Raw genomic sequence first — 24,670 nt, forward strand, 5'->3', positions numbered from 1 at the left:
GATAACAAATTTGTATTGTTTTAAATTTGAGGTAATTTGTTACAGCAGCAATAGGAAACAAATTCAGAGGCAATCATTATTTCATGGAACATTCTGCAAAATTTGCACTCTTGGACTCAAAGTCCCTGTTTACATAGTTGGGTTTGAGGCCCCCACACCTAGCAGTACTGTTCTTGCCACCTGGCCCCAGCCAGATTTTCACCAACCTTCAGGCCTTTCTCTCCACATCCGTCCATCTGGTCTGATCTCCACCACCCCAAGAATTTTCTTCTATTCACCCACCTCTGGGGCCTAGATCTTTGAGACTAGGGTTATTAGAAACCGAAATCCAGGCAGCAAATTAAAATGAAGCGTGAAATACCAATGAGAAACTATTTTTAAAATTGGGGCATTTTCTCTCCCAGCATCAGGCTAAAGAGAAATTAGGCTTGAGAAACTGAGAACCAGAGACACTGAGAAATGAATCTAGCTGGGAATGATGAACTGCGATGTCAGCTCCTGAACTTTTACTAAAGGCCCTTCAAGGCCTTGGACTTGGGCAGAAATTCCTGACCTTCTTGTTCCAGCCCAGGAAGCTACAGACGATGAGACTTGAGTAAGAGTATAGTGCGGAGGTAAGCAGTCTGGATTTGAATTCTGGTTTCACGGACCACCATTCCTGTTCCCCTATTCTAAGAGGCTCCAGATGAGCCTCTTGCCAGGTGAGCTCCTCCAAGCCGGTGTGACCCGGGGAAGTGTGTCACCCCAACCCCTAACCCAAACGACGCTCCGCGTCACCAAAAGAAAAAGTAAAAAATGCTTTATAAAATGTATCTTGGACACAAAGAAAGCGCGTTTTCCTCTTCTCTCAGAATAAAAGGCCCTTACTTTTAACTTTTTATTTGTGACGATTTTATTTTTTTTCTTTCAGTTGTGTTACTAGCTGGAGCTAAACATTGGCAGGGGCCCCAGGCGGCTGCTGGAAAGGCGCCCTCCCAGGAGCAGAAGGCTCGTTTAGAAGAAACTGGGGGCGGGGAGAGAACTCGCGACTCGGTCTCCCCAGCGCGGTAGGGACTTTTTCGAGTCTTTCTCCGGCCAGGCCAAAGCTCCTAGGCTGAGACCCCCGCCAGCAGAGCGCAGCCAGGAGACTTCGGGGAACACAAACAGCAAAGGTGCGTCCGGGAGCCTGCAACCACCCCTTTGCAACCCAGCTCCTCCCCGGCGGGGGGCGGAGGTGCCTGCTCCGGCCGCAGCGGGGGCGGGGACCACCCACAGCGCCGCGCAGCCCCGCCCCGGCCCCGCCCCCGACGCGCCAGCCGGGCCTCCGGGCTAGCCGCCCTCGCACGCTTTTCAGGGCGTGAGCAAGCCCTGCGCCCGCCCGGCTGGGAATTTTTTACTCCTTGAAGTACGGCGGGCAGCGGTACCAGCTCCTTCAGATAAAGATGGAGGAGGGAGCTGAGTGGGTGAAGAGACGGCCTTCTTCCTCCTCGTTCCCCTCCCCGTCCCAGCAGAGACTGCTAGACTCTGATTTCCAGCTGTGTTCTTACCACCCAAAGTTTTGGGTAGACAATTTTAATTCAGTTTCGTTTGGGGAAAAATTAACATCAGGTTTTAGGATAACACTACGCCATTCCCAGGTCAGAACTGGGCATCTTTCGACCTAATTCAGACCAGAGAGGGTGGGGTTGCGGGAAGGGAGTAGTGCCTCTGGTCGAGGGAGATGGGGCGAGGGATGGGGCCCGGGAGGCATTGTGATGTTTAGGGGAGTCTCCAGTCCCCACCTGGAAGGAGGGCCCACCCGCTGCGCCCTTCTACCCCTCCCCTTCTAGTTGCCAGAATGGAAAATTCATGGAGTCCAATTTAGCGCAGGTCAACAAACTTTTATTGCCACTTCTGGCTCCCCCGCCCCAGCAAGATCCCTGCTTCTAACACTGTAGAAATACTGAGCTTTGGTGCAGGGTAATGGGGGCGGCGGGGGGGGGGATGTTAATCGTGCCTCCTCAGCGTACTGCCAAGGTTAAAGAAACCCCACTTGCTGGAGAGGGAGGGCCAGAGGGGAGGAATTCAAGGACACAAATGGCTCAGTCCCACCTCTGCTGGCTGCAGAGTATAAGGACCGTGGTTCCAAACATTTTAAAAAGGGGTGGAGTGGGGGAGAGGGATGAATTTGGCTGCTGTTGTACCCCTTGCCCTTGCTGCCACGTTTCCATGGAAATGAGGGAGGAGCAGGATGTAGTTCACTTTGACTACCTGGGAGGATGGCAGGGCAGCATTTAGTAAACATATCGCCTTCCACTCCTACCCAACACATACAACTGTCCCCAGTCGACCCCCAGCTCACTGCCTGTTCCACTCCCTTCCCTTCTGGAGCTGGTATCATACCAACTGGACTCCAGGTAGGGCTGTTAGCGTCCACTCTCCAGCCAGGTCTTGCTGGCAACAGATGGAATCAGATTATGTCCAGGAGGCTCAGTAGCAGCCCTGGTAGGACCACTGGTTGTAGCACCTCGGTGAAAAGCAACACCTAGGACCCCCAAGACTCTGTGCAACCGATGTTCCCAAACATCTCTGCCCAGACAAAATAAAACAAAAGCAAAAACCATAAACCCAAATGTGTATGGTTAAAAATAATGCAAAATAACTCTAACGATGCCGAGGGCTAGGGTGGAGGAGAAGAGGATGGACAGCCTTCCTAGACTTGAGCCACCCGTGCACTCTGCCTTCTGCTGGGCTGGAGCTGGCTTCTCCCCACTGGGCTGTTGCTGGGGAACTGGAATCCAAATCTCCATTTGGTGCCGAGAGCTCTACCCACTGCTATTGGTTGATGACGCTTGCCTGTCGCCATAGTGAGGACATGCAGGATGGATTCTCAGTACCACGGGTCAGCTCGGTGCTGCTGGTTGTACAACTGTAGCTTGATCTGATCTTTGATCTGATTCACAAGGATCTGGGACAGCAGGATTCCTACCAGCTGGGAGAGGCGAGATGGATTGGGCCCTCAGCAATGAGTGGTGTCTTTGTTTTCCCTGAATCAATCTTCCCAGTATGGTTAGCACCATCCCAATCCCCTGCTTCTTAGCGATGTCAGTGACTGACACCCTAGCTGGCCTCCAGGTGCCCTCCCCAAAACAAAGGAGTCTTTGCGGGGCTGTAGGACCCACGAGTCTTACGGGGTAAGTTACCTGGGGGATGGCCAGGCCCAGGGCTACACCACCAAGAAGGAAGAGGTTGCTGTGTATCCAGTTGACCAGTTTGTCAATACAGCCATTGGTATAGATGACGTTACTAGCCTCCAAGTAGTCAAGGGCCTGCATACCTTGGCCACACATGGTGTTGATCACTGCCTGGGGAAAGAGTTGAAAAGCCAAATGGAACTCCCACTCCCAAACTTTTTATTTCAGGCCCTCACCAATGGTCTTCCCACCCTTCCTAAATTCCTAAATTGGTGGGGAATATATGCGAAGGATCCTAACTTGGGAGTTGCTAAATACACGCTTCCTTTCCTCTGGGAGATCTGAGTTCAATTCTCCTTGCTTTAGAGACCTGCACCTTCTGAGTCCCTGTGTGGACCACAGGAGGGAAAAGGAAACAGAGCCATTAGATTGGGGTGAAAAGAAACATCTGGCAGCTGTCTTACAAGATTGATTGGTTAAGCTAGGGAATGGGGATTCCCCACAGTGGCTAATCTAGTCGGCAAGTAACTGAAATTGCTGCCCAGGAGGAAATGACGTGGGATGTAGGCTCACCTGGTTCGGGGTAGGCAAGCAACAGGAGTAAGGCACAGAGCAGCGCTCACGGCTGGGGTTGTCTTCTGAACAGTTGAAGTACATGTTCTGGGACCAGTCCCTATAGGAAATCCCTCCACAGCAGCTGAACTGCAACAAAACCCACCACAGAGGTTAAGAATCACCTAGTCCTCAGAGCAGCTGAAAGTCCGTGGCCAGCTTCCATTTATAAATTCAGGCTGTTTTTAAACCTTAAGCCAACATTTCTCAGTGGCCTTTCCCTTTATATGCCTTAGTTGTATATATTGTTTGTTTTTCACATTCAACTAGGAACTTCTTGAGAGCAGTTTCTGCACAGGATAGAGGCTGCAAAAGAGAGTGTCTCAAAAACACTGGCTGAAATAATTAAAGGATTACTGTTAAAAATATTTCTTTGAATACAGAGAAAACAGAAGAGAGTCTTCAATATCACAGGCCCATAATTACTCCTTGAAAGCACGTAGGATCCAAGTAAGTTGCACCAAGGGAAGGGGAACTCAGTACTGATCTCAAAAGCACTTTTATTTAAAATTCAACTTTTGATTCATAGCAGCATGATTCACAATAGCTACACGGTGCAAGTGACCCAAGTGTGCATTAAAAGATGGATGAATTAACAAAATGTGGTAGATACATACAACAGAAGGTTATTCAGCCTTAAAAGAAGAAAACTAACATGTCATACAATATGGATGAAATCTGGAAACATGCTAAGTGAGATAAGCCAGTCACAACAGGACAAAGACTGTACGACTCCACTCATACGAGGTTCCTCGAGTAGTCAAATTGAGACAGAAAAGAGATTGTGGTTGTCGGGAGCTGGGGCAGGGGGAAATGGGGAGTTAGTGGTTAATGGGTAGAGCTTCGTTTGGGGAAGATAAAAAAAGTTCTGGAGAGGGATGTGGTGACGGATGTAAACAATGTGAAGGTCCTTGGTGCCACAGATTTATATATTTAAAAAGGTTAAAATGGTAAATTTTATATTATGTACATTTTGGCACAATTTTAAAAAGTTAACTTTTGAATAGTAATATTTAAAATCTGCCCATTTCCTTATCCCCCCCATAAGTAACCACTTAGAATAGTTTCTACATATCCTTGTAGATTCCTTTCATAAATATGAATACATATTCTTTCCTCTCTCTTTTTTTACACACATGGTAGATTATTATATACACTACTGCTCTGTTTTCTTAAATGTACTTTTAAAGCACTCTGCTATGTATGGTTTTTTGCCAAGCCTCCTTCCAGAGTCCATTACCTGGCAGGTAATGAGGAAGCACTTAGGCCTGGAGGGTGAGGTGCGTATTAGGATGGTATTAACTTTTGCCTACAGCCTCTGAGACCACAGCTGACCTCCCCCCATTCCTCACCCATACCTTCTTCTGGCCAAAATCAATGAGGTTCTGTAGATCCAAGTCATCTCGGTAGTGCACAATGGCGTTATTGATGATCTCACTCACTTTCCCTCGTGCCTGCAAGAGACATGAGTAGGGAATCAGAACATGGGACTAATCCCTAACCCTTTTCTCCTGACTCCAATCAGGAATAACAGTAGACAGTGATCATACTTCTTCATTTCAGGCACCCTTGAAATTGGAACCAGGTCCTAGGTTGATGGCCAGTTCCAAAGCCCAACCATCCCTGGGCCCTCAGGTACCAGGAGGCAAGAGAACAAACACAGAACCTGCTGCTCCCTCTTCTCAGAGCCACATTTTGAGATAATCCAAGATTTATTTACCTCTGAACACTATTACCACAAAATACTTGTTGATGCAAAGCAGAGAATCTAATACATATTTTAGTAAAGTGCTTCTAAAGCTGAGACACTGACCTCTAGTGGACAGAAGAGAATAGCACCTATTTCGACTCCAAACAAATCATTTTAGGATTTTCCTAAGCCAGAAGGACTAGGACATTCTGAATGAACTCAGTGGCTTCCCATTTCGTAGTTTCCACCATGCTTTCTTCCTTCTTCCTCTGTTACTTTTCTTAAAGTTTGTTGTCTATAGTCTAGTACTATCCCTGGCAATCATTTGCCCTTTGAGAAAGGAATTCTTGTTCTTAACTAAAAGGACTGTCCCTAAAGAGCAGATCACTTCCAGCTACGGTGAGCACTGCTCAAAATCTCATTTACTTTCCCTCTTCTTTCCTTCTGTTTATCCCAATAAGCAATGTTTAGAGGAAATAAAAGATTCTTCATATTGTCTATGGTCTACTTGATAATTTTGTTTTACCCAATAATTTGCCATTAAAGTTTGCAGATTATTTTAACTTTGTGTTCATAGAATTTGTTTTCCTGTTGGCTTCTCAGACTATCAGAGGAAAACACCTTATGATCTGGAAATCCTGCTTAAATATGGTGACTTTAAAGGCTATTCGTTCACCCCTAAGGAGACTCTTTCAAAGGCTGATGCCTCTCCGGGGACAGAGCACTGTGGTTAATTAATCAGGCTAAGCACAGGCAGGAACCTTCTCTTCCTCCCTCTGGTTCACACCTGAGGAGGCCCCTTGACCCCCAACATTACCTTGTCTGAGAAGACGAAGCCCAGGACCCCTGCAGCCAGCTGTAGCAGGAACACGATGGTGAGGCAGAGGGAGAACTGTGGGGAGCAGGCAGGAAAAGGAGACAGCTGATTACCATGCTGAGCTCCAGCTCCTCCCCCAGGGCCCTGGGGAGTACTGGATACGGGGGGGGGGGGGGGCTGGCTATGGGGCACTTCTCCCAGATGCCCCATGCATGATAAGGCCTCTGCCTCCACCGTGCCGTCTTAAGGGTAGCCATCCTGTGCTGGGTCATCTGGGCTGAGCTCTATAGTGGGGAGCAGACAGTACAGGCCTTTGGAGAGGGGGACAGAGAAAACTGAAGGGCTGTAGGAATGGCATCAGGAGCCTGGGAGGCATAGGGAGGAGGCCAGGGTCTTTATGGTGGGGCCCCTGATCACTCACCGTCTGTAGGAGGCAGATATTCTCACGAAGGGATCCAATGCAGCCGCAGAAGGTGAGCAGGAACATGAGAACGCCCACCACGATCAGCAGGATGGCAGGGTCCACTGCCAGGCAGGCCAAGGCTGCTTCTGGGGGGAGGGGTCGTCTCTCAGTCTGAGCCTGGGGCTGGCTGAGAGTAATACCCAGGGACAAGGTAGGGGTGTCCCCCAAAACTGTTCTCCTCTGCTGGGGGAATCTCTAGTAGGGTTAGATGACGGTTATAGGGAGGCAGTACTCCCCTCCCAGGGGGGAGAATAAAAAGGACCTAGACGGGTTTGTGACATTTCATTTGAGCAACTAACAAAGTGAGAGCCTTTATTCCCAAGATTAAGAGAGGAGGAACCACTTCTGCTCCAGAAAAGAATTAGAATGGCATTAGGCTCCCAGTTTTGCAGATTCCGTTTCCCGGAGACTTCGTGCAGTAGAACAGGAATGGAGGTTGTTACTTCGGGACAGAGGGAGGGAGGGGCTGAGGCCTCAGATTACTCCCGGTTCCCAGAGGCCTACCTCCTTTCCTTGACACTTCCCAAGCCTACCATGCAGGCACATCCTGGAAGATTTCGTGGGAGCTCAGGAAATCCTGGTGAACCAGCATGGCTGGCCTGCTGCCTTGAAGTAGGGAGTTAAGATTGGGCTAGAAGGCAGCTTACATGGGAAAGCATATTAAAGGGCCAGGGCTGAAGGAGGCAGAGGAGGAAGGGGTTTGGCAAGAATCATGGGGAGTTAGAGGGGGCCTATAGCTCACCTGCATGCTTCATCAACCGAGCATAAACTCCCACAGCCACCATGACCATGGAAATCACCTGTGGACACAGGGAAGGAGGCAGACCCTGAGATTTTGGAAACCAGAGAGCCCCTCGTAAATTACCTTAAGGAAGAACAGGATGAAGATGACTTTCCTAGGAGCCAGAGATGAGCATCTCTTTCCCCCCAAGAGATACAATTGATAGCATCTGTCTGCTTTGTCTCCAAGAAAAGCTTTTACCATGATAATCTCATTTGATCCCCACAACACAGTTATCTTGTGGGGCAGCTCTTTTCCCCATTTTACAGATGAGGAAATGAAGGCAATTCAAGGTTATTAACAGTGGGTAAGAATGTGGGCTTTGGAGCCAGTGAAACCTGGGCCTCTGATAAATCTCTAAGCTTCGGTTTTTTTGTCTGAAGATGGGATTTTTAAAACAACTACATCTCATAAAACTACTGTGAAATTAGATAATGCATGGAAAGCATTTAACACAATGCCTGACAATAAATATTATCTATCATTACTTGTCCAGGGTCATAAGTTTTGAATTTGAATTCAACTACATCAAAGGGAAGGGTTTTTGAAAAATTTTTATTTATTTATTTGAAAGAGAGAGTGCATGCGTGCGTGAAAGAAAGAGCATGAGAGGGGGAGGAGCGGAAAGAGAGGGAAAAGCAGGCTCTGGGGTCATGACCTGAGCCAAAGGCAGATGCCTAACTGAATGAGCCACCTGGGCACCCCCCATGGGCAGCTGTTAAAGCTGAAACAGGCCTGAGTAGATGTAAACTCCCAGGTCTCTAACTCTCTGGGGGGTCAAAATGGTGTCAAATGCAAGAAAGCAAGTGCATCTCAATGTGAACGGATGCATGTACGAATGCATGTGTGTAAAATACCAAATTGCCTTGGCAAAGGAGGCTTTGTCTTTGTAAACCTGGATCCCAGCGTGGAGCAAAAGAGTTTAGACGCTTCAAACTTCCCGGCTCCTTCCTGAGAGAGCAAACCCCTCAGAAACTACCAGCAATCCCCAAAGGGGCCTTTCCTGCCCCCACTCCCACCCACCCGCCAGGCCTCCAGGAGTGCAGGGCAGCCCAGGGTGTACATCTCTTGGCCACTCTTTCTTTGTGTCCAGTCCCCAGGCTGGTGCTAAGCAGCCGCTGGCTGTCACCATGGCAATAGCTGGGACCAAGCTCTGGCTGGAGGGAGTTCTCAGCAGCAGGGACTTGACCAACTCAGTGGGGAAGGAGATGGCTAGCTAGACTCCACTGTCCTACAAGACAGAGACCAGCTGGAAAGAGCCATCTTGGGGCTTTGGTGGGAGAAGGGAATAGGTCCCCTAGAGAGGTAACAGGATCAGAGTAGCCCCTCAGCAGAAAGCTATTTTTCCTTTGTGGCCTCTGCCTTCAGGTGCACTTAGCAGTAAATGGAAACCCTTATCTAAAACCATCTTTCCGGACTCTTCTCTGGCTAGATACACAGCTTTGACCCCCTCAATCATTTGACACTGCCTTGGACTCAGGACTAGATGTGTTTGTTATCTGCTGGCCCTTATGCTCTTTGTATGGGAGAGATGGAGCTGCTGACAGAGCTGGGAGTGGGGATGGGGGTGCCAGCTGGCTTGCTGTCCCCCAGCAAGTGGAGCAAGGAGCAAGGCGGAGTGGGTGGGAGGTAAGGAAACCACACGGCAGAGGTCCCAGCCACCCCAAGGCCTGCAGGCACAGTCCTTTGCCAGAGTGACTGAGCATCTGGACCTGCCCTTTAAAACTCCTCACAGCCAATTAATGGTTCTGAATATTCTTTTACTGAATCACTGAAAGATATGTATCTGCTCTTATTTCTCCTTTTTTTCCCCAGGCTCCTCACTGTTTTGCAACATGTTAAGTTTCCATCAGGATGTGTAACTTTCCACAGAGATGATCTCTGATTAAATCCTAACACAGCTAAAACAAGAAAGAGAAAGTAAAGAGATGCCACAGAACACAATAACTTAGTTCATGTGGAGCCTGTAATTACAGCAGTCGCTCTGTCTTTATCTGTGGTAGGTAGACTAGTCCCCCCCACCCAAAGATGTCCTGTCCTAATTCCTGGAACCTGTGAATATGTCTCCCTCCATGGCCACAGGGGCTTTGCAAATGTGATGAAGGGTCTTGAGACGGGGAGATTATCCTGGAGGGCCTTAGAAGAGGGAGGCAAGAAGGTTCGAGTCAGAGAAGGAAATCGGCATGACAGTGGAAACAGAGGTTGGAGTGCTGTGGTGCCAGGAGCCAAGGAAGATGGACAGCTTCTGAAAGCAGAGAAAGGCAGGAAATAGGTTCTCTGGAGCCTCCAGAAGGGATCAGCCCTGCTAATACCTTGATTTTACCCAGTGAGACCCATCTTGGAATTCTGACCCTCAGAATGTAAGAAAATTAATTTGTGTCCCAGTAAGCTATGAAGCTTGTTGTAAGTTGTTACAGTTCCAAGAAGAAACTAACACACTGTCCAAATTCCGTTCCTCAGCAGCTATGCACAAGATACTCTGAGGACCGCAGAGATGAGTAAGATACGGTCCCTGCCCTTAAGGATGCCTGTATGTTATACGGGAGAGGAACAAGAACATCCAGAGCCTATCCTTTCCAAACTTGGTGTCATTAGAACGGGAGGGAGGACAGGGAGAGAAGAACTTGAAACTGCTGATGCCTCGGCTGTACCCCAAACCACCTACTTCAGAATCTCTGACATTGGAACCCAGGCAACGCTACTTCTGAATGCGTTCCAGGTGATTCCAATGTGTGGCCAAGTTTGAGCACCACAAACCTAAAGCACACTCAGCCAGGGATCTAGAGCGGCAGGTGCAGGTTACATTAAAATCTAGATGAAGACTTTAATATCATTAATATTTAATACGATTGCTAATGACACTGCTTACCTGGAGCTCACTAGCTAACGCTAAAATGCGGCATTTTTTATCACTGATCTGCGTCTTCATCCTGGAGTCACAGCTTGCCCTTTCACACCCCATTCCTGCCCACATGTCCCACCCTGAATTCCTCAAAGCCACTGCCATCCCAAAATTAACACCACTGCCGTTAATAGCACGGCGCTTTAGAGCTGAATAGAACCTTAGAAATGAGCTCAGCCACTCACCTCTTTTTATAGATGAGGCCCAAAGAGCACAACTGCCTGACCAAGTGCACATGGGTGCAGAGGAAACATCTGGACTAAACCCAGTCTCCAGTCTCAGTCTGGAGCTCTTTCCACCGTGTCAGGCTTTGCCACAAAATCCTTATAACACCCCGCAATATCGCCAATGACCTCCTTTCATGATGGGGATGAAGATAAAGACACTTCTTAGAATGGCTTTTCATATTCTGGCGAGAATGAAGCCTCACTGGAAATTTTTAAAAGCCAGACACAGTTTTTAAAATAGCTGAGTCTAGCAAAAGGCATGTTCCCGAAGATTGTCAATCAAATTATATAAAATAACTTGCATGCACCAATGCCTTTATCCTTATAGAAGGTGAGTAATCACCTTATAATGAAAATAGCCATCTCCTGGGCTCCTGGAAAATGGTTTAATCTACGACTGGAGCAGGAGATATACAAGATAGGCCTGGAGTATGTGTCTCATGGTGCCAGAAAGTAAGGAAATGCTCAAAAACAAACACACACACACACACACACACACACACACACACACACTGCACTGACGTGGGTATGCCAAAGGGACATCGAAATGAGGAAGTAAGAAATTATTACCCCAAACATAAAATACCCATGAGTCCATACGGATAAAAATGACTTAAATTTTTTTTTAAAAAGGACTTAAATAAATAAGCGAGGGAGAAAAGACAAATTTCCCATGCAGAAGAATTCCAAATAATTTGTGTGTAGATGCTGCACTCTGGTATAGACGCTGCACTCTCGAGGGGGTGGAGCTCAACTCCCCACTCCCCTGTATGGGCTGCCCCCTTGGTGACTCCTTTCCAAAGAGTACAGGATGGAAGAGGGAGGAAAAGACTAACTTGGCGGGTAGAGACACCTGGCAAACACTTTCTCAGCTGGGTGAGTAAGGTCAACACCAGCAGAAGTAAATCACAGGTATGTGATATGATGTGATGAAAATGACACTCCACTCCTGTGGTTTTCCTCCTGAAAACACATAACCCCAATATAACCATGAGAAAAACACCAGGCAAATTCCAACACAGGGACATTCTACAAAATAACTGACCAGTACGCCTCCAAACTGTCAAAGTCATCAAAACCGAGGAAATTCTTTTCTTTCTTTCTTTTCTTCATTTTGGAGGGGGGAGGGGCAGAGAGACAATCTCATGAACAGAGCAAGCCCAACGCAGGGCTCCATCCCACAACCCTGAGATCACAACCTGAGCTGAAATCAAGCGGCCGACACTTAACTAAGCCACCCAGGCAGCCCCAAAACCAAGGAAATTCTGAGAAACTGTCACAGCCAACAGAAACCTAAGGAGACAGGACAACTAAATGAAATTTGGTATCCTGGATAGCCTCCTGGAACACAAAATGGGTGTTACCTGAAAACTGAGATCTGAGGGGCACCTGGGTGGCTCAGTGGGTTAAGCCTCTGCCTTTGGCTCAGGTCATGATCTCAGGGTCCTGGGATCAAGCCCAGCATTGGGCTCTCTGCTTGATAGGGACCCTGCTTCCCCCTCTCTCTGCCTGCCTCTCTGCCTGCTTGTGATCTCTGTCAAAAAAATAAATAAAATCTTAAAAAAAAAAAAAAACCAACCCTGAGATCTGAATAAAGCACGGACCTCAGTGATAAAGACAATACCATTAATTATCATGAATGTGTACTCATGCACGCATGTTATCATACTCACGTTCGATATCAAGAGAAACTGGATGTAGTGTATATGGGAACTCTCTGTATCATCTTCTCAATCTTTCTGTAAAACTAAATCTGTTCTAAAAATGAAATCTAGGGACGCCTGTGTGGCTCAGTTGGTTAAGCATCTGCCTTCGGCTCAGGTCATGAACCCAGCGTCCTGGGATTGAGTCCCACATGGGACTTCTTGCTCAGCAGGGAGCCTGCTTCTCCCTCTGCCTCTGCCTGCCATTCTGTCTGCCTGTGCTCGCTCTCTCTCTGACAAATAAATAAATAAAATCTTTTTAAAAATGTAATCTATTTAAATACAGCCACTCCCAATTTGTTAGGTGCTAACTGGTTAGTAAATCCACATTTTTTAATATCAGGTTTTCCTAAACTGGGATTTACTTGCAAGCAATTTCACAAACCTTAATCAGGAGGGGTTTGTCCTTACACCAAAGGGTAAGGCAATGGATCTTAAAACTGTTCAGAGGTAAGAGCACCACGAATCTACAATCTCTATTTGTATAAACTGTACAATTTTGAAATACTAAATTCTTTCCTGAAACTTTAATATGCTATCACTCTTATCTAATTTACAGTCCATATTTACCTTTCCCCAACTCTCCCAATAATGTCCTTTATAGTTGTTTTTTTTTTCTTTTTTTTCTGATCCAGGATCCCATAAAAAAATCGTGAATTTAGTGATCTTTAGCGATCAAGTCTCCTTTGGCCTGGAAGAGTTTTGCAGTTTTTTTTTTTTCTTTTCTTTGTTTTTGGTCTCAAGACACTAACTTAAAAAATTGTGGTAAGGGACACGTGGGTGGCTCAGTTGGTTAAGCGTCTGCCTTCAGCTCAGGTCATGATCTCAGGATCCTGGGAATGAGCCTCACATTGGTCTCCCTCCTCAGTGGGGAGTCTGCTTCTCCCTCTGTCCTTCCCCCTGCTCATGCTTTCTCTCTCTCCCTCTCTGTCAAATAAATAAAATCTTTAAAAATAAATTAAAAGAAATAAAAAACTGTGGTAAAATATACATATCAAAAAATTAACCATTTTACAGTTCAGCAGCCATACTCTGGTTTCTCTTCAGATCGTATAAATCTTTCGCCTTTTACAGTTCAGCAGCCTTAAGAACATTCATGTTGCTGTGTGAACATCCCTGCTATCATGTTTTAGGATTTTTTCATCACCCCAAATAGAAACCTTTAACCCATGAAACAGTCACTCCCCCATTCCCTCCACACCTCCAACCCTGACAACCACAAGTCAGCTTTCTATTCCTATGGTTCTGTCTATTCTGCACATTGCCTATAAATACGGCTCTTTGTGTCCGGTTTCTTTCACTGAGTATAATGTTTTCAAGGTTCACCCATGCTGTGGCGTGTATCAGTACTTCATGCCTTTTTATGGCCCAATAATATTTCATTGTATGGATATAACCCAATTTGTTTATCCATTCATCCACGGATGGACATTTGAATTGTTCCCACCTTTTGGCTACTATAAATAGTACTGCTGTGAACATTGGTATATAAGTTTTTGCTTGAATACCTATTTTCTTTTTTTTTAAATTGTTTTAAGGATTTTATTTATTTATTTTACAGAGAGAGAGCACAAGCAGGGGGAGCAGCAGAAGGTGAGTGAGAAGCAGACTCTCCTTCTGAGCAGGGAGCCAGATACAGGACCCAATCCCAGGAACCCAGGATCATGACCTGAGTGGAAGGCAGACACCCAACCAACTGAGTCACCCAGGTGCACCTGAATACCTTTTTTTTTTTTTTAAGATTTTATTTATTTATTTGACAGAGCGATCACAAGTAGGCAGAGAGGCAGGCGGAGAGAAAGGGGGAAGCAGGCTCCCCGCTCAGCAGACAGCCTGATACGGGACTCGATTCAAGGACCCCGAGACCATGACCTGAGCCGAAGGCAGAGACTTAACCCACTGAGCCAGCCAGGCACCTCTGAATATGAATTTTCAACTCTCTTGGATATATACCCAGGAGCAGAACTGCCAGGTCATATGGTAACTCTATGTTTAATTTTTTGAGGAGTGACTGGGCTCTTTTTCCCTAGTGGCTGCATGATTTCACATTCTCACTAGCAAAGCACCAGGGTTCCAATTTCTCCATGTCCTTGTCAATACTTGTTCTGACATATTTTTGACAATGACTATTTTTTTTTGGGGGGGGGGAGTTCATGATGCCCACTGTGGGGCTGGAGCTCACGACCCCAAGATCAAGAGTTGCATGTTCTACCGACTGAGCCAGCCAGGTCCCCCAACACTGGCATTTTTTATAAGCCCAGGCCAGTTGTTTTGCAGAATATCCCTCAGTTTGAGTTTATCTGATTGTTTTCTCACAATTAGATTCACGTGACACTTTTTTTTTCAGGTGACACATTTTTGACAGAAATCTTACACAGGTAATGTGTCATTCTCAATGTGTCTGGTGAGGAAGAACAATGTATTAATTTCTATTGTAGAAATAAGGAACAATTTACTAAGCAATGACAAGGCTGTTAAGCATATGTCTCTAGATTTCATAAAACAATAAGACAGGCGCTACTCTAAATAGTTTCCTGGCTTTCCATAACATTTGGTTGCTCCTTGTCCTCTTCCCTTTGTCTTCTGCTAGCTCTTGCTGGCAGATAAGCAGCCACAGATACTAATGTTCATGGGAGAAAATAGAAAATGGAGAAAATCCTCTCTATTATTTGACTTTGTTTCTTGCAAACTGCAGAAAGACAACCATGATTTGGTGATACAAGAAAAACCCTATTCTAGCCCCTGGAACACTCACAGCTTCAGGGATATTATAATGCACAAAGGGAAGAAAGATTATAGGGTGTCAAGATGAAACTCTGAATAAGAGTTCTCCTGGCTGGATGCCTGGGTGGCTCAGTGGGTTGAGCCTCTGCCTTCGGCTAGGGTCATGATCTCAGGGTCCTGGGATCGAGTCCCACAACAGGCTCTCTGCTCGGCGGGGAGCCTGCTTCCTCCTCTCTCTCTGCCTGCCTCTCTGCCTACTTGTGATTTCTCTCTCTGTGTGTCAAATAAATAAAAATCTTAAAAAAAAAAAAGTTCTCCTGGTTTTCATACCCAAATGCTAATAATTACAGGCAAATTAGCTCTTGGAGTCCACTTGGATTGTACCTTAAGACCAAAGGGATATGACAAGCCCTGACAAGTGACGGAAGGCCCTTAGAGACACAGTGTGGTCTCTGTTCCCATGATAGATAGGAAATGTCTCTGTGAACTATAAAATATATAAAGGCATCATTCATTATCACCTCTCTCTGGCTAACAGTAGAAATATGAGCAAAGGGGGTTTGAGGCTGAAGGAAGTCAGGCCCAAGTTTAGCTAGCCCTCACCTAGACTCAAAACTCAGCTATTTACGACTTCTCAGAAAAAGCACTCATCCTAGCTCTCTAAGCTCATCCTTAACGGGTGAGCTCTAGGAGCTCTTTCTAGCAACAGCAATAGCTACCCTTTCTTGAGTGCTAAGGGTCAGGCACTGGGCTAGAACCTTTATATCAAATCTTTCCTTGAATCCTGACCACAGTCCCAAGAGGGTGTTAGCATCTTCATTTTACAGAACTGATGTTGGGAGAATTCAAGTAACTCTCCCCAGCTCCCTTAGGGAGTGAGCAGCTAAAGGTCTTTCTGTCCCCAGAGCCGGAGCCGTGTGACCTGGGTCCCATGGCTGCCTTCCTCTCCCTGACTCACGGCAAATCCAGGGCATGTGCATTCCCCTGGGGCATCATATGAGGTGGGAAGAAGCTGCCTGCAGTCCTCCTGGGGGAGCAGCTGGTAATCTCCAAACTGGGTGGGACTCCGGCCAGGGGGAGAGTCAGAGAGCACCAAGAGGTGATGGGGCCAGCAGGGCCCAGAGGAAAGTCCCCGGAACAGCACCTTGAAGGGGGAGACATGGCATCACCATGCAGGGCCCACCAGCCCGAGAGAAAGCTCTGGCCATGTCTGTCTCCATGTTCTAGAGTCCAGTCCACATCTAGTGGGGGCATCTGTCTCAAAGTCCTCTCCTCTTCTTGGAATCTCTTCCCCTTTTCTTTTGAAGGTGATAGAGGGGGACAGGTGGGGATAGAGTGGGAACCAAAACCTTGCTCTTACCCAGAGAGACATGAGGAAGGAGGGGTCTGGACCTCTGGTTTTTCAGTCCTCTCTGTCCTTATTTCTGGATAAGCCTGCTCAACCTAAAGCAGGGCCTCCTCCCTCCCTACCCAGGCTCTGCATGCCACGTCCTCATGTGGCCATCCCAGCACCATTGTTCCTGCGTTTCTCAGATGGCAACCATCTGTTTGAAACTAGCTCTTGGCCTTCTCCCTCTGGATTGGATACCCTACTGGAGTGGGGGAATCCACAGAGCTCGTTCCTTTCCAATGTCTGGAGCCAACCGTTCAGCTTCTCTTTAGCCACGGCTGATCTTGGTTTCCCAAGGTTATACACGAGAGACAGAAGTCCATAAGGGCTCATGAGAGTATAAACACTCAAAACTATGGTCCTGGAGGTCCCAGCCTGACCAGAGTCTGCTATCAAGACTCTGAGAGGTGTTACATGTTTTATTTTATTCTTTTAAAGGCTTCTTGAAGTTTATGATTTTCTACTGGGTACAAGGCAAACAGAGCTGTTGAGATAAGAAAGCATATGAGTGACTTGACAGCACAGGATATGCTTCTTGTCTTCATTTTTTTTTTTAAAGATTTTATTTATTTATTTGACAGAGAGAAATTACAAGTACACTGAGAGGCAGGCAGAGAGAGAGAGAGAGAAGGAAGCAGGCTCCCTGCTGAGCAGAGAGCCCAATGTGGGACTCGATCCCAGGACCCTGAGATCATGACCTGAGCCGAAGGCAGCGGCTTAACCCACTGAGCCACCCAGGCGCCCGCTTCTTGTCTTCATTTTTAATGTTTTATTTTGTTTTTTAATTAAAAGAACGTGACTATATCACTTATTACAACCTGCCTGGTCTACAGGGAAAGGAGGAGACTTGAGGTGGCAGGGGATGGCCTGCCTTCTAAGGTACTTAGGTATGCAGGTGCACACGCCCGTACACTGAGGGTTATGCTGGGTGGTAGAAAGGGCCTCTGCCACTAGGAAGGGTTTTTGCCAGGCTCAATGCTGGTCATTTCCTTATGGCTCCTGAGCCGGATGGCCACAGATGGTGCTGCGGGTGGTCTGGGGCATTCTCACTGCCCTTGGGGACTCTAGTAGTTCTGGAGGGGAGAAAGAGTTTCTTTCCTTCTTTCTTTCTTTTTTTTTTAAAAGATTTTATTTATTTATTTATTTGACAGACACAAGTAGGCAGAGAGGCTGGCAGAGAGAGAGGAGGAAGCAGGCTCCCTGCCGAGGAGAAAGCCCGATGCGGGGCTTGATCCCAGGACCCTAGGATCATGACCTGAGCCAAAGGCATAGGCTTTAACCCACTGAGCCACCCAGGTGCCCTGGGGAGAGTGAGTTTCTTCAAGAAGATTCCTAACTAGAGGTCTGGATCGGTCTAGGAAAGATCAGGACAGGTGTCCATGTGCGTTACAGTGGGAGTGAAAAAATCTGGGTGTTGTAGGTAGTAATTAAGCACAACCCCGAGGGAGATGCTGAGGAGTATGGCTGACCTGGCTTGAGGGAGCGGTGCTAGGCCACAGGACCCAGTGCAGAGAGGAGAACACAGTTGGATCCCTCTCCCCCACCAAGGCTGCTCAAGGACTTCCGGTGGTACTGCATCTTGAGAGATTAGTGTCGGTAAAAGAGGGCAGAGGGGCATCACACCCTCACCTGGCATGGGCTGCTCCATCATTTGCCATTCAATAAACATTCAGTAAATACCCACCCTGCCGAACTCAGATGGGCCCTAAGAAGCAAGAAGTGAATAAGGCAGCATACCCTACCTCGGGGGCCTGAAGTCTGGAAAAGGAGACAAAAATAAACACATCATTGTAGCAGAGGTAGGGGATGAGGCAACTGAGGTATACAGAAGGTGCCATGGGAGCCCTGAGGCATGGCCACCAAGGAAGTCTGGGCTGAGTCACAGGGACTGGAGGTCTGAGTGCAGCCTGATTTGAAACCACCGCAACTGTGGCCCTGGGTGGAAAAAGGACCAGCAAGGAGGGAGAGGCTTGCTACGGGCAGCATTGATAATGTCCCCGCCAGTGTGTGCCCGAGGCTGATAAGGCATGTACCGTGGCACTGGTCTTGCCTCTGCACAGAGCTGTCCAGCACAGGGAGGGGAGGAAAGTCTGCCACTTCTTAACTGAAAGATTGTAATACAACTTTTGGGATCTTGGGGCAACTACTCTGGGTCATGGGTTCCCAACAATCAGTCATCCAGCAGCATGATTCTGGGGAGAAAACCTAGGCAAAAGGAGAAATGAGATTTGAAACATGAACAGGAGGAATGGGTCCTGCTCCCAAAGATGCCGGTAGCCTTCTGAGTCAGACTAAAATGACCCAAGGGTTGGGGCTGTTAGAGCCGCAGCAGGGATAGCCAGTGTCATACCAGCACTGAGTGTGACCCCAGACAATACTGGCTACCTTCCCAGTGTGTTCCAGCATACACACACCCATCCACAGCTCCTCCAGGGGCTGGCCAGAACAGGCACTCTGCCTGTAAAGGGAGAGGGCCAACATGGGAACCTCCTAGGCAGAAGAGGGGAATTTGATTAGGATGGCGAGAACCTACAAAGAAGAAAGCACAGGAACCAGTCCCTGAAGGGTGCTAGGAAGAAAGAGGACTGCTGAGCTGGGGAAGCAGCCCTTCATCTCCAGCTGCATTTGTGTGGAATGTAGTTATGTGTCTCTGGGCCTGGGGGAGAGGTAACACTCAGTCACACCCCAAAAAGTACTGATTTCTGGGAAGGTCAATGTCCCAGGGACACTGGGACACAGAAAGATGCATCCTTAGATCCAGCCCCAGGTCCTGAAGAAAGAAAACAGTTCCCCAAAGTGATGCATTCATCTTTAAATAGTTCACAGAGGCAGAAAATTTTTCTCCTTTCGAGCAGAAAGATTAAGGACAGAGAGACAGATATATTGGCTTAGGGTCACACAGTAAGTTGATGCCAGAAAGGAACTGGGCCTCTTGTCCTTCATTGTGCTATTTCTAGAGCTTCTGACTTTTTATGAGTCTAAAGTGGGTCCAAGAAGGGGCTCTTCTCTAATTTGGGGAGGTGCCAGCTTGGTTAGCCAGGTCCTGTGACCCTGAATGAATCATTTTTACCAAGGTAAATGGGTCTATGGAGCCACACTCTTTCCCTGACTGCAAACTCCCAAAGTCATTTGTCTGGTAAAAGGGGGGGTGGTGGTGGAGAATAGGGTGGGGGAAATCTAAGAAAATGACCATGAACGCAAATGTAACAGATGTACCCAGCTGTTGTCGCTGGGGAACACAGATAAGGGTGAAGTGCCAAGGGCTCCAAAGAAGAAGCGGTCTCGGCTGACAGAGAAACTCAAAATGAGGAACTGAGGTCCCTGGGATGCTAATGCTGGCTCTGAGGATGGTATGTCATCCCCAAAAATGGCATGTTCCTGGCCTGGAACATTCAGTGAGCATGGAGGAGGGCTCACTGGGACTTGCCCTTAGGCAGGGAGTTTCCCTTAGAACATCCCCCAGCCCCGGCAGAGCAGTGGTGAGTTTTCGTCTGTTCTTCCCTAACCTCCAGCTGAGGCAGACCCTAGAGCATGGGAAGTTGGGTTAACTAGGAATAATACTAAAGCCCCAGCTACAACAGCAGTCATCTGGGCCCTGGACTTCCCCTAGAGGCACTGTACTTCAGTAGAAAAACCACCAGATCAAACTTATTAACCAGCTGTCAGAGGTTGGATAATTAACATCTCTGTGTTTTAGTTTTCTCATATATAAAATGTGGGTGCTGGACAGGATATCTTCTAGATTTTTTTTCCCCAGTTATAAAACTGAGAATTTGTTAGGAACTCAAACTTCATTTTTTTCCCAAGTACAATGGCTGAGCTCTTACCACCACCCTCTGGGGTTCCTCTCATTTGTCCCAACAGGCTAGCACTTATGTACTTTGTGTCTGTTCTTCAAACCACGGCCCCTGTGAACCTTTCCAGCAACTGGCTTAGATGCCTGGTCTGCTCCCTCTCCTAGGAAACATATTTTAGACTCAAGCTTTCTCCCTCCTGCAAGTCTGAACTTTCGGTCTCAGGCTGAAATGGGCAAGGATAATGGGCACCTACAGCAGCTGCTCTGGCATGGCTGGAGCTGGAAGAGAAATGGGGATGGGAGAAGGACCTCTCTATGTTCTCCAACCCAGAGGAGCTCAGGAACTCTATAGACATGAAACAGAATTGAGCTAGCATTTCATGATATGCTCCAGCTGGATTCCCGTCTCCAGCAGAGTGTTTCTGCCATTCCTGATCATACTGGGTTTGATTTTATGGAGGAGGGAACTAGGGCCTACAGAGATGAACGTCAAGTCAACAACTACAGGTTGGAGACGAGAATCCAGATGGGCCCAGTCCAATATTTTTTCCACTTTTCCACGTTAATCGTAAGATTCTGAAAGGACTGCTGGCCTTTCAGCCCAACACAGGGTCCAGTTAAAAGAAGCTGAAGACTGTCAGGCTCCAGAGATTGGAGTCTGGTCCTGAGAAAGGTGGGGCAAAGTTTGGGACAGTGCTGGGAAAGACATCCACATCTGGAGGCCATTCCTGCCCCTTCTCAACCTTTGGGAAGAGGGGGGCACCAGAGGCCTCCAAAAGGAAAAGATAAAGCCCTTTAACCTATCCTCTCTGAGGTAAGGGGGAGGGAATGTCTGGGTTTTTCCCCCTTCCTCTTTTTTCTTTTGCTGCTCAGCCTCCCAGCCCCCAGGCCTGAAAGTCCCCCAAACATGAAGGTACCATTGGATCTGCTTTGAGCCAACAGGAAAACCCGCTTCTCCTGCGCAAATCCATTATTTTGGCCTGTCACAGATCCTCATCAAATGACCAGAGGATACCCCTTAAGTCTTTACTGAATCTCTTGCATTATCCTCCCCCTCTCCCCACCCCCAACATCCCCTCCCGACGCGGTGCCAGTATGGTGTCCCTCCCCAGGATAAATTACCCCAAAGTGTCATCAGCCCAGAAAACTAAGCGGTGGCGTTCACGACGCTCGCCTTTAACCTGTCATCCCGGGACGACCCTCCTCGACCGTGGACAGCCCACTGCACCCTCGAGGGGTGCCCTGAAGCCCAGGTGCCCCCAAGACCCTCACGACTCACCCAGAAGAGCATGTTGAAGAAGAAGAGCAGGTATTTCACCAGCGGGCTGACGAAGGTGAACTCCTCCCCATAGCCGGCCGGCGCCCCGGGTCTCCGGGCCATGGTCCCGCCGCCGTCCCCCCGGGGGCCTATCTCCCCGCGGCGGCCGGCCCACCTGCGCGCCCTGCGCCCCGGGGCATGAGCCGCGCCACCGCGGGAGCCTGGGAGGCGGGGGAGCTGCGCCGCGGTGGGAAATGCCCGAGCCGTGCGTCCGGGAGGAGCGCCGCCGCCGGGAGTCGCGGGAGCGGCGGCGGGCAGCGTGAGCAGCGGAGACTCCGCGGCGGCGGGAGGACCAGCCTGGCCCGCCCGGCTCCCAGGAAACCGAGCCCGCCCTTGGCCGCCCATTGGCGCGGCCGCCGAAGACTGACTTCTCATTGGTCGGTCGCTGATGTCACTAAGCGTCCCGCCGTCCCTCTCCTCCGAAAGGCGGGGGAGACACCTGTTCTGTGAGGGACAACTTGTTAAAGGGTCAGTGGTTTTGCCGCCTCCCCCGAGAAGGGAAGCATCCAGGAAGCAGCTGCTCAAGGGAAAGGGGATGAGATGGAATGCACACTGCATTACACACCCATGTCCTCTACCCTGTTGCTGTATACACCTGCAAACACACATGCCTTAAAATCAACAAGTACGTACGTCGTGTGTTCAGCAATGCGCCCAAAGCTGTGGGAATACAAAAGAAGAGAGAGAATCCCCGGAGAGATGACAATAAAATCAAGGAAACTAAACTAACCTACATGTAACAACTAGAAGATATTCAAGAGTAACGGCAATCCGGTTTAGAAACTATATATTTTAAATGCTTATTTCAGAAGATCTGGAACCCACTAGTGGAAATTTGGAAGCATCACCAGCAATCCTGCCATCTCGGTTCATTACGGTTTCAACCCCCACCCCCCCTTCCTATTTCTGTAGAATCTTAGTCTATGGACAGACATTGTTCTTAACATGTTGATCTGACACAAACAGGTTGAGTGCAGTGTAGGTAGTGGGCATTGTGCTGGCTAACATAAGTAATACGAACAAGAATGTTATTGATTGAATATTTGTACCCTCCCCCCCCATTCATATTCCTAACCACCTCCTCCCCATGTGATGGTATCAGGAAAAGAGGCCTTTGGGAGGTGCTTAGGTCATGAGAATGGAGTCCTCATGAATGGGATTAGTGTCCTTATAAAAGAGACCCTAAAAGAGACCCCAGAGAGCTTCCTCACGCCTTGCACCATGAAAGGACACAGGGAAAAGACAGCTGCCCAAGAACCAGGAAGTGGTTCTCACCAGAGGGGAATCTGCAGGAGCCTTGATCTCAGACTTCCCCTGCAACCAGCATTGTGAGAAATAAGTTTCTGCTGTTCATAAGCTACCCAAGCTGCGGTATTTTTGTTATAGTAGCTTAAATAGACTAAGAAAGATTCCACCCTTCGTTACATGACCCTGGGCAAGCTACTTGATGTCCCTGAGCCCCAGTTTCTTCAATGTTAAATGGGAAAGTCCTGTCCTACAATGTTGATGTGCAGATTAAACAAGATAATGCATGCAAATCACTTAGCATAGGCTGGCACATTGAAGGGTTCACTCAAGGCAATATTTTGTTTCAGCAGAATTTAGAATCCAGTAGGGAACTACGATAACGACACAAATAACTACAGCACATTTATTTGGTGGACAGTTAGTGAAGATATCATAGAAAGTGAAATCAAGGGAGGAAAAGACTTAGGATAGAAGAGATGAAAGGGAAGAGTAATCTAGGTGGACAAAAGGGTGAGCCAGAGCCTGGAAGTGTAAAAACACACTGTGTGTTTAGTGAAAAATAACCAGACTGGTTTGGCTAGAGCATTGGATAAGTTTAATATAGCAGTAGAAGATAACACTGACTGATGCCAATACATGTTAAATTAAGTTAAAATCATTGGAAGGGCTTGAATGCCAGGTTGGGGAGCTGGTGCTTCATTGGTTTTGAAATAAAAGGCTGGGTTTTTAAAAAGATTTTATTTTTTGAGGCACCTGGGTGGCTCAGTGGGATAAAGCCTCTGCCTTTGGCTCAGGTCATGATCCCAGGATCCTGGGATCCAGCCCCATATCAGGCTCTATGCTCAGCAGAGAGCCTGCTTTCTCCTCTCTCTGCCTGCCTCTCTGCCTACTTGTGATCTCTGTCTGTCAAATAAATAAATAAATATTTTTAAAAAAAGATTTTATTTTTAAGTAATCTTTACACCCAATGTGGGGTTTGAACTTACAATCCTGAGATCAAGAGTCACATGCTCTACGAAATGAGCCAGCCTAGCATCCCCAGAAATAAAAGTTTTGAAGAAGGAATGATGTAAGATCCGTTTATTGTTCTTTGTATTTTGTTTTCATTTAGAGTGGGAAAGAGGCTGCAGAGAGGAAGGTTTGTTAGGAGACCATTATTAATGGTCTAGATAATCATATATATATGTGACTATTACTTAGCTAACAAAAAGGATGAAATCTTGCCATTTGCAATAACATGGATGGAGCTAGAGTATATTATGCTAAACTAAATAAGTGAGAGAAAGACAAATACCATGTGATTTTACCCATATGTAGAATTTAAGAAGCAAAACAGATGAACATATGGGAAGGGGAAAAGGAGATAGAAAGAAACAAACCACAGGAGATTCTTAATAAGAGAACAAACTGAGGGTTGATGGAGGGAAGTGGGTGGGTGATGGTCTAGATGGGTGGTGGGTATTAAGGAGGACGTTTGTTTTGATGAGCGCTGGGTATTGTATGTAAGTGATGAACCACTGAATTCTACTCCTGAAACAGATATTGCATTCTAAGTTAACTAATTACAATTTAAATAAAAGTTTGGGGGGGGGAAGAATCAATGGAATGACCCAATGTCCATCAAGGATGGTGCTGTGTAGTAGGAAGACATAAAGCTATAGAAAAAAGAATGAGCAAACGCTCCATATACCAAGAACAATCTCCAAAATAAATTACTAAGTGAAAAAAGCAAAGTGAGGAAGTGTATATAATGTATAGCATTCTGATTTTTTAAAATGACAAAATATGAAATGGCATTTGTATTTGCTTGCATCTACATAAATAAACTCTGGAAAGACACAAAAGAC

At 47.3% G+C, this 24,670-nt stretch overlaps 1 protein-coding gene and 1 long non-coding RNA gene across 3 annotated transcripts in view; one reads left to right on the forward strand and one right to left on the reverse strand.

Annotated features, from left to right (window-relative positions):
• LOC309845745 overlaps positions 1–23,760 on the forward strand; it is a 413,192-nt gene extending 389,432 nt beyond the window's left edge. Inside the window, exon 2 of the long non-coding RNA XR_014301491.1 lies at positions 23,631–23,760. This is a non-coding gene — a long non-coding RNA (uncharacterized lncRNA). The remainder of the gene's footprint in view (positions 1–23,630) is intronic.
• Positions 1,516–21,890, reverse strand: TSPAN33 (tetraspanin 33). Of its 2 annotated transcripts, none has more exons than XM_082694047.1 (8): positions 21,537–21,890; positions 7,477–7,534; positions 6,693–6,817; positions 6,272–6,346; positions 5,123–5,218; positions 3,726–3,854; positions 3,162–3,323; positions 1,516–2,950 (listed from the first exon to the last, which is right to left on the reverse strand). In XM_082694047.1, the coding sequence occupies exons 1-8, from the start codon at positions 21,636–21,638 to the stop codon at positions 2,849–2,851; spliced, it is 849 nt and encodes a 282-aa protein (XP_082550173.1). In that variant the 5' UTR covers positions 21,639–21,890; the 3' UTR covers positions 1,516–2,848. The 2 variants fall into 2 exon arrangements, with proteins under 2 accessions (XP_082550173.1, XP_082550172.1); XM_082694046.1 differs by having other exon boundaries at positions 6,693–6,820; positions 21,537–21,889.
• Positions 23,761–24,670: the final 910 nt, after the last annotated feature.

This window comes from Mustela nivalis, assembly GCF_964662115.1.
Source record: "Mustela nivalis genome assembly, chromosome: 12".
NCBI lineage: Eukaryota > Metazoa > Chordata > Mammalia > Carnivora > Mustelidae > Mustela > Mustela nivalis.